The following is a 9,387-nucleotide window of genomic DNA, read 5'->3' as shown; positions in this document are numbered from 1 at the left end:
CCGGGCGGCCCACCGGCTCCCCCGCGCCGCCGCCCGGGCCCGCCGGGCCCTCCTGGGAGTTCTGGCTGACATAGACCACGATGATGTCGCCCTTGAAATTCATCACCTGCCCGCTGGAAATAAACGTGGAGTTACTGTTTCCAGTCACATTTCCTACAGGGGAGAGGAAGAGAGAACACGCACAGGTGAGTCATCGGTTCTGGGGGAGAACTAGGAAAGTTTCCGCATGAATAAAGGGGCGATGGCGCCCCAGTCCCCCTTGGCTGGTCTGCACCTCTCCACGGGTCTGTCTCCTAAAAGGCCCGCCTTGTAGTTCCTTTGCCCTTTCCTCACACCTGCCTGAGGCAGAGGAGGGTGGAAGGGAGGCAGAGAAAGCAGCCCGGAGAAGCTAGACCACGGGCCAGCTGTGTGGTCTGCTCGCTGGACTCGGGGCAACAGGCATGGATGGGGGAAGGGGAGCGTTCCCCCGACTGCAGGACCCAGGACACCATTAGGCTCAGCCAAGAGGTGCCAGCGGCCCAGCCACATCATCCAGACAGAAAAGGGGTCCTTGGCGGCCCTGGGCTCAGCTTCCGCTTCTCTATCAGATCCTCACATCTTTTCACCTCCCGAGGACCGCCGGCCTGCTCAGGCCTGGAGGGTCAAGGCCACCCCTGCTCAGTATGTGGCAGAGGTTAATCCATTTTCTTAACCTTTTTTTTTTTTTTTTTAAATTCCTGGGAAAAGAAGAGTCAGAAGACGGACAAGGGAAAGCAAGAACAGGTCCTCAGGACACTGAACCCAGAGTGTTTTCTCTCTAGTAGGTTCTGGCAACACTTCTTTGAGGTTGGCACATGGGACCAGCTCCATCTTGTGCCCAAGGCACCATCTTACTCAACTTTTAAGTGAAAATAAAGCATTTACTGGCTGGCGAGAACCAGTCTCTGGCTACACAAGACCCTCTCAGAGCAGTGCAAAGATGTCTTCCCCTTTTATTTCTCTTGGTAAATAAGTCTGGCTTGACTGAAAGTGAATTTTAAGCTATCTAACCCTAGTCTTGGTCAATTTTATCCTTCTTCTCCCTGCTTTCCTTCAAAACACTCTGAACAGTCCCAGGAACACAATTTGGGATGGCTCAGTTTGTGCTCCCTGGTTTCTAAATGTAAGCCCCCCAATAAATACATCGTATTTTAGTGTCACTGTGTTTTTCTCAGTCAATACTGGAGGCAGCCAGCCTTTTGAGACACCAGTAGAAAGTTCAACAAATGTTAGAAAGCCAGCTACCTTTTATTATCCTTTGGTTTAAATAAAGCACCATCTACTTCTGATGTTCTGGAAATTTCCCAAGGGGAAATCAGTGCCTGAAACCAAACTGATCTAGAAACATCCCAATACTTTAAGACTCACAAAGTCTGACCAGGGGTGGTAATATCCAAACGATTCATTATCATTAACTTTCTCATCTTTTTTTCCTTCTTTCTCTTGACTCAAGCTTAGTTAAAATTCACACACATAATATCTTCTGTCACCATTCCACACAAAGCAATTTTCCCACTGAGAGGCTATGCTTTGAATGGCTAAAACACTAACAGCTTAAAGGAAATTCAACCTTTCAGAGCAGAAGTGTTTTCCATGCAACTGGAACTGTCTATGCAAACTGACCTGAGAGCACAGGATGGGGAATGGTGCAGGTTGACCAGCTGCATCACCCTGGGGGCTTCGCACGGCCGCCATGGTTTCCATGCTTGAGACACTGACCTGAAGGGCTAGCTCCACAGGGTGCCAAGAAGTCTCAGGCTGCCTGCTGCTAGGGAGACCACTCTCTTGGCAGTGGCTGGTACCGGAGGGTGTGGTGGAGGCTCATCTAAGATGCCTTAAAAGAAGCCCAGGCTTGTACAGGCACCACATCCACAGACCTCTTGTTATAGAAAGTGCTGGCCAACACCCCTGCTCCCCCCCCTCCCCATCTCTCTGAGTTTTATCCTAACAGGCTGATCCAGGCATTGTTTTTAAATTTATTTCATTTGCAAAAGAGGATGGGTTTGGAGGCACCTGGAAGAAAGGATTTTCTCTATAGTTGGGGACAGTGAAGACTGTCCTGAGATAGTTGCAGAAGAGCGGACTCAGGCCACGGCGGTCCTTGCCCCTTCTCAGACCCTACTGTCCTTTCCTGTGTAACCTCTGGGCTGGGCTGGGCCTGGCTCTGCCTTCACTCACTCGAGACTGCGAGGCACAATAAGCAAAACCAGTGGTCCCCATTCAAGGGCATTTTATGGAACAGGCCTCACGATCCAGACACGGTCCTGGCTTTTTGCCTGCCTAGCTGGTCCTGGAAGAGAAGCCTGCTCACAGGATTTCTGGGAGGAATTGAGAAGACAGCACACCAGGAGCAGCAGCCAGCACCTGAGGAGAGGTAGTTCTGATCCAAGAGTAGCCTTCAGAATGACAAGCAGTCTTACTTGTCTTGGAACATAAGGCAACCTCAAGATGGGAGTGTCTCGAAGCCTACCCAAGAGCATGGTTTGCGAGCCAGAGTCAAATAGGAATTGCATTAAGTTAGAAAATCTGGCATTTCTGACATTTAGACTGTTAGTTGGCTTAATATTTAATGACTTCACTAGAAAGAAATTTTCAGAAAATCGGAGGCTTTAAAAATAGCATTTACAGCAACAGAAACAAAGAGCAAATGAAGTTTCCTGTCACAATTCCTAAGATGTTTCTACTTCGCTTTACATAGTGGGCACCATGGGGTCTATTTCTCAGGTGGGGAGAACAAGCTTCATTTTAAGAAATCAGTCCCAAACTGAATTTACATTTTTAAGCAAGGTAATGCACACTTTTCTTCCCCAACGCTCATTATGTTGTCTAAAATGCATACTTATGAATATTAAGTCACAAGCACTGTAGCAAATAATACCACCTGATTGTCATGTAGATTTTCTTCCAAGGAACAGAACTAAAAATATACACAAATACATTCAACTACCCCAGCTACACTGGGTTTATATATAAACACTTATATATTTAACCCATATGCTTCTCATGTGATTTTCCTTTTAATGGAAATGCAAGATTTGCTTTAGACATTTGGAAGACGCTGGGTCTATAGTGGTAAGTTGGGGAAGGAGCATTTAACAGTTCTACTCAGATCAGGCCTGACAGTCTCGGAGCGTGACAGAGGAGGTGGGGAGGAGGCGGGGAGGACTAGTGACGGAGTACAGACTAAACACGTTTTCCAAGCTGTGCAATCATGCATAGGCGCTTAGCACCAATGAGTGTTGACTGTCACTACCAAATAACCAAGTATCACTTTGGACCCACAGAGTCAGGGCGGGGCTATCCCGGCCCTTATGACACTTAGCTAATGGTGAAACACACGTTGGTGGATGGCATTCCAGCTGGGGAGAGAAGAAAGCCAGAGGACTTTTCATTGCTCCCAGGGATGGGAGCTGGGAGGGGGAAGGAAAAACAGGGTAGGAAACCCTTTATCTGTCCTTGCAGGAGGAAAAGTCAGGAGCAGTTGTTTCGAGAGAGAGTGGGTCCCAGGCATGGTGGAGAGGCTGGCACCCCCATCCTTCAGGGTCCCGGCACTGACCTTGGCCATCTGGCCACCGGATGGACTGCTCGCCCATCCTTCTGCTGTCTCTGCCTCCTCTCCCCAGACAGCCAGCACCCAGCTCCTTAAAGGGACTGAAGCGGGAGGTTGAGAGTGAGCTGGAGAGCAAACAGTTTGCCAGGAGTCATGTTGCTCTAGCTATTCAGGACTCAGTGGATGAGTGAAGAGTCGAACATTTGCTTACTTAACCGGCTATGACTAAGTCACGTTGGGAGTGGTCAGGGTAGGTCGGGAGTGGGGAGGCCATGGACAGGCCCCCTGACTGGCTCTGGCTGCCTAGGCGGGGGTTACTGATGAAGGTGTGAGGGTGCTGGGCTCAAAGAGGAAGATGGCGCTCTGGGAAGTGCATGCCCCACCCTGCCCATTTCTGGGCTGGAAAGTGGCATCTGAGCTGGGACAGAAGGATGGGAAGAACGGGCTGTCTGGAAAAGGGGCCGGCAGGGGTAAAGGGTGACTCACCTTGGGGAGCACATTAGCAGTGCAGAGGCATGGAAGTGAGGGCTGCCCCCCCACATTCCCCCACCCCAAAAGGGGGTTGGCTTTGGCCAGAATAGGTGTGTGTGTGGGGGGAGGGATACTGAAAGGAACAGTGGGAAAGCCTGGTCTTCTCAAATGACTCTTTCCATGTGTTGTATTCCCTGACATCAATCCCTACTTGTTTTCCAAGCTTTCCCTCCTTGGCTCAGTGGAACCTCAAGAAAGATTTGACAAAAACACAAAAGTGGAGTTAGTGTTCCCAGGAAATTATTGTGAGTCCTATAAACAGACATCTGTCTCCAGCTCAGAAGTAGCTGATCCAAGCAAGTGACTGCAGGGGCCAAAAGCAAGTCACTAGCCAACTATCGACACATTAATTCTAAGAAGCTGTTCTCTCACATAGCTCTCTAGACACAGCAAGGATTCCCGAACCCCAGGGCAAAAGGGCTTGTAACCAAGGTAACGCTCTCACGTCATAAGAGAATCACTGAAGACATGGTCATGGAAGACAGGACTAAAAGTGTTTCTGCGCTCCCTGGTCGTTATTTGCTAATCATTCTTACTATCTTTTTAAGAGCCACACGTGGCTAAAATAACCTCAACATACTGTGTTTAAAAGAACACCAGTGGCACAGTTGGAAAAGCCATCGCTCTCTTCCAAAGGATGCTGAATGCAAAGCCAAGGAGACACTTCCCTACAGAGGATGGCCGCAATCGTTGCTTCTACAGAAACCAACTGATTTGGGTGCACATTAAAAAATAGACAACAGGCCCTCCCTGGTGGTGCAGCGGGTTAAAGCACAACACTGAGAATCTAAAGCCGCTTCCGCATGAGTTCGATTCCCGCCTGCCCCGGAGGTGACCACATGGCGTGGCAGACCTCTCCTGACCCGCCCGCTGCTCCCCTCAGCAGTGTACTTCGTCGATCTGCCTGTTCTGCTCCCCACTCTGTCTCTGGTGAAGCCTCTTGCCGCCCCTGAGCCTCTGGCCTGTACCCCAGTTCTGTATGCGCAAATAAATAAATCTTTAAAAAAAAAAAAACAGACAACAACAAAACACCACATGGAAAGCCGCAAGAGCTGGTACAATGATCATCCCCCACAGACTGAGCTCCATGGACTTTAGATCAAGTAGGATCTGGAGCTCTCTTCTCTTTCACCCAAGCGCCATCCTCTCTCACACATTTTGTGGGCCACGAATGATGACAATTAAAAAGAAGCAAAGGCAAGAAAACATTATTTTGACCCCAAACCAGAAGGCCTGTACATGCAGACGTAATTACGGAGGAAACAGCACAGCTCGAGAATTGGTCTGGCTGCTGCTTCTCCTCAGGCGAAAATGAATCTGGCCCACTTGCTGGCGGCCTCTGCAGATGTTGTGCGCGGCTGAGCACCAGACAGAGACAGAAAAACGGTAAAATTTTTGTAAATTAACACCACTGAGTTGATGACACACTCCCCCCACCCCGCCCCCTGCCTCCATGCCTAGCTGTTTAGTGCTGGAGAAATCAAACGTAATGAAGATCAGTCTGGGGCTCCCTTTGACTCCTTAGAGGAGAGCGCTCACTTCTGTTTCGTGATACTAAGAAAAAACATCTCTACATTTGGACCACACTGTTCTTTCAAGAACAGCTGACGACACCTTCCCAGTGTCACCAAAGACCCGGTCTGCCCGAGGCATGGCCAAGACCCGGCCACCGCCACGCGAGACCCTACAGCCCCCCTACCTAGCATTCTGGGTCCCTCTGACGGGCAGCTAACAGGGAAAGCAGGTGGAGGCCGCGTGCAGTCATGGGAATGCCTTAAAGTCTTCTAGAAGACTCTGAGATCTTCACATCGGTTCTTTAACACTGTCTCCTCCTGTCCACCTGGGAACCACACTGTCCACACGAGTGAATCTGTGTCAGAGCAGCAAACCCACAACAAGCTTGGGAAATAGATGAAATACTTGTTCTGCCAGGTGAGCCAGGCGCCGCTACAGCCGGAGGTCAGAGTGTCCCCGTGTTTAGGGCACAAAGCTGTGTCAACTGTTCATATCACTGGGTACAGACGAGGAGGCAGGAGAGGAAAAGAAAAAGCAGGAGTGGGGATGTCCGTGGCTGAGTTTTTTGAGGGTGGGAGGACTCTGTGAGGCCTCTACTACATATCTATGTGTATCTCTTTCTGGAAAGAGTGTCCACAGCTTTCAAAGGACCTAGAGACCCCACCTCCGTGGAAAAGGTCCCCTCAGCCGGAAATGGCCTTCACCATGGGTGCGCAGCTCCTTGTAACCACATAATAAAGCAGGGTGTTTTACCCGTGCCAAGAAAGTCCTGATATTATAATTAGTGGACTATTCATGCTCGAGCAGTGGTGCAGTGATAAATCTCCATAATGACTTTAAATTGTAAAATGACTCTCCTGGCTCCATGAACACATTACTCACGGTGCTTATGAACGGGACTTCTCACATAAAGCATTAAAGGACAGTTTTACTGCATCATTAATTTGGTAGGGAAGCAACATGCTCCTCTCAATAAATATTAATTAATTAAGGATTAACCAAATAATTCTGTCTGTCCTCCTGAAATTTATTGGCTCTTCCTTGAGAGAGATTTAAGAGACCCGGTGCCTGGAAACAGAAATGCCAGAAATCCGAGGGGATGCTTGACTGACGGTCAGTCTGAGGCGAGTGTTGGCTGTTTCGGGAGGTCCAACCCTGGGATTTGAGGGCTACACCCACTAAGAGAATCCAGGATGCAAAGGGCCACAGGCCACGCACACAGGAACAGGCAGAAGACAAGGCCCAGGCAGGGGTACAACCCCGAAATCCCACCTCTGCCTAGAAAGAAAACCCATCCCGAGAAGAGACTTTTCGAGAGAAAGTGCTCCAGCTGATGGCCACTTCTCTCTCTCCTAAGGGGCAGAGACCTGCCCCTAAACACCACACTGAGAACAGGCCTGTGGGCCCAGAAGTGAGCGAGCAGGAGAGTGGCTTACCGGATGCGGGCGGCTGGTCCCCAGAGGGGCTTCCGGGCCCTCGGCCTCCCCTCCCTGAGCTGGGCTGACTCCCGTCAGCGCCGCCCACGGGCAGGCCTCCTGGCTCGACCCCGTCAGCGGCTTCTTCAGACAGAGGGCCCATGCCATGGGCACACTGGGGCAAAGGTCCACTCTGGGGGGCCCCCGGGAAGGGCGTCTGCTCCACCCCAGGAGGGGGCCCGCAGCCTGCACAGCTATCTGCAGAGCTGGTGCTGGCTGTCCAGTGGGGGTGGCCACTGGGCTCCACCTCTTTTTGCAAGTACTTTTCGGAGGTCACAGGGGGCCAGTCAGTCCTGCTCAGCGGGTCCATGAAGGTGCAGCTTCCAGAATCCACTGCGTTGTCTGTTCCGGTGAAGCAGTGGCTCAAGCTGTCATTCTCCCCCACCTCCAGGGGTTCAGAGAAGGGGGGTGTGCACCTGCTTCCTGGCTGAGTGAGGAACAGGTAGGAGTCTGGGGCCTGGGCGGGCCTGTCTGTGTATTCGTCTTCCATGGGCATCTGCCTGAAGGGGTCCCCCTCTGTCTCGCTGACCAGAGTGAGCATCCTGGCATCTTCTCCTAGGGCACAGGGCCCACCATCCGCGCTGGCAGCTTCGCAGACACCACCGCCGTCCGGACAGCACATGTCTTCAGAAAACATCTTCTCTCTCAGAGTCAGCAGTAAGACGCCTTCACAAAAGTCGTGTGGACTCGAGGCTGCCACCTGGGCATGGCTGCAGCTGTGGGCCGAGGACTCCTGCTGATTAAGCCATTGGCACCAGAGTTAGTGGACTGTGGTTGCGCTAAACACACCCCAAAGGTGTGTACAGTCACTGTTGCCACCATGCAGGGCGGCACATTCACCAGGGACATTTGTGTCATGTAGAGTTTTTCTTAAAGATTTATTTTTTATGTACACAAGAACTGGGGTCCAGGCCAGATGTGTGGGGGTCAGGGGAGAAATTCACCAGAGACAGGATGGGGAGCAGAACAGGCAGATGGACTGAAACACACTGCTGAGGGGAGCAGAGGACGGGTCAGGAGCGGTCTGCCGCGCCCTGTGGGTCACTCCCTGGCCGGGGATCGAACTGCTGCTGCAGTGGCTGCCGTAGCTTCGTAGTGCTGTGCTTCACCCTGTTGTGCCATCAGGGAGGCCCTGTCATGCAGCATTTATTTCTCGGGGGGCGGGAGGGTTGGGGGGCTGAAGCAGGGCCACCAGAGCAGGAGCGTCTGACTACATGTAACACGAGAGCATGAAGGACAGGGCAGTGCTAGCTTGAGCAACTTCTGACACCTCTCAACCTAATTTTCAAAAACGCTATAAAAAATACTGAACTCTCCTTTTTCCTTGCTGTGCTATGGCTTAGAGATCTGAAACGACTTTCTGTGTGGCTGGAGTCGACGAGTCAATATACGAACAGCGAGAACCAGGTATCTACTATCGGAGAGGGAAGACTCGAATAGGGAGAAGAACAAGACGAGAAGGAGCCGGTGACGCCGGGACTGGCGTGAGGAGTCAGGGCGGGCTCATGGTTGGAAACTGATTTTTATACCAGGAAAGTCCCTCTGAGGAACATACTGGGAACAATCACTGTTATTTTAATATGAGAGTGAACTGGATAAGCCACTGAAATCTTTTAATTTTGATAAATGGTCTATGATTATATGTAAGAACGTTCTTGCTCTTGATAAATTCGGAGGAGTGGGAAGCAGCGGAGAGTGTGGGAGTTACATGCCTGCCATTCACTGTGAAATGGGTGTAGGAAAACCTACGTACATATGTGCGCACATCCCAGGAGAAAGCGAGCCCTAAAGCAGGTGACAAAGTACCGACAGCCAGGGGACCTCCCCCAGTGTCTGTGGTTTTCTTCATACTATTGTCACTGCTTTCCTATAATTTTGGAATTACATTAGAGTAAAAGTTACCAAAATAGGCCCTCTCCGGTGGCACAATGGGTAAGGATGCAGCTCTGCAAGCTGGTGGCAGCCGCTTCATGCAAGTTCGATCCCCGGCCCCGGAGGTGACCACATGGCGCGGCAGACCTCTCCTGACCCGCCCGCTGCTTCCCTCCTCTGGCTTGTACCCCAATTCTGTACATATAAATAAATAAATTTTAAAAATAAAGTTATCAGAATAACTACTGAGTAAAGGAAAATGGTAACCCTTCTTAGGCATCTGTGCTTGGCAGTCACAGTGGGCCTGAAATATGACAGAAGTAACAGATGTGCACATGAGAAGACAATGGGCATTTAGGATGAGCACTGGCTTGGGCCTGCGTGATTCTATTAAAGATCAATTCTGGGCCCTCCCTGGTGGCGCAG

General features: G+C 50.8%; 1 protein-coding gene across 1 annotated transcript in view; it reads right to left on the bottom strand.

Annotated features, from left to right (window-relative positions):
• The window catches only part of TNFRSF11A (tumor necrosis factor receptor superfamily, member 11a, NFKB activator), a 99,280-nt gene that overhangs the window by 72,528 nt on the left and 17,365 nt on the right, over positions 1 to 9,387 (bottom strand). The window contains exons 10-11 of the mRNA XM_012725793.1: positions 7,051 to 7,825; positions 14 to 153 (exon numbers count right to left, since the gene is read on the bottom strand). Coding sequence (XP_012581247.1) covers positions 14 to 153; positions 7,051 to 7,825 — 915 coding nt within the window. The remainder of the gene's footprint in view (positions 1 to 13; positions 154 to 7,050; positions 7,826 to 9,387) is intronic.

This window comes from Condylura cristata, unplaced genomic scaffold (assembly GCF_000260355.1).
Source record: "Condylura cristata isolate star-nosed mole 26May11 unplaced genomic scaffold, ConCri1.0 scaffold00016, whole genome shotgun sequence".
NCBI lineage: Eukaryota > Metazoa > Chordata > Mammalia > Eulipotyphla > Talpidae > Condylura > Condylura cristata.
The sequence above is the reverse complement of the archived record's forward strand: the minus strand, read 5'-3'. Positions and strand labels throughout refer to the sequence as shown.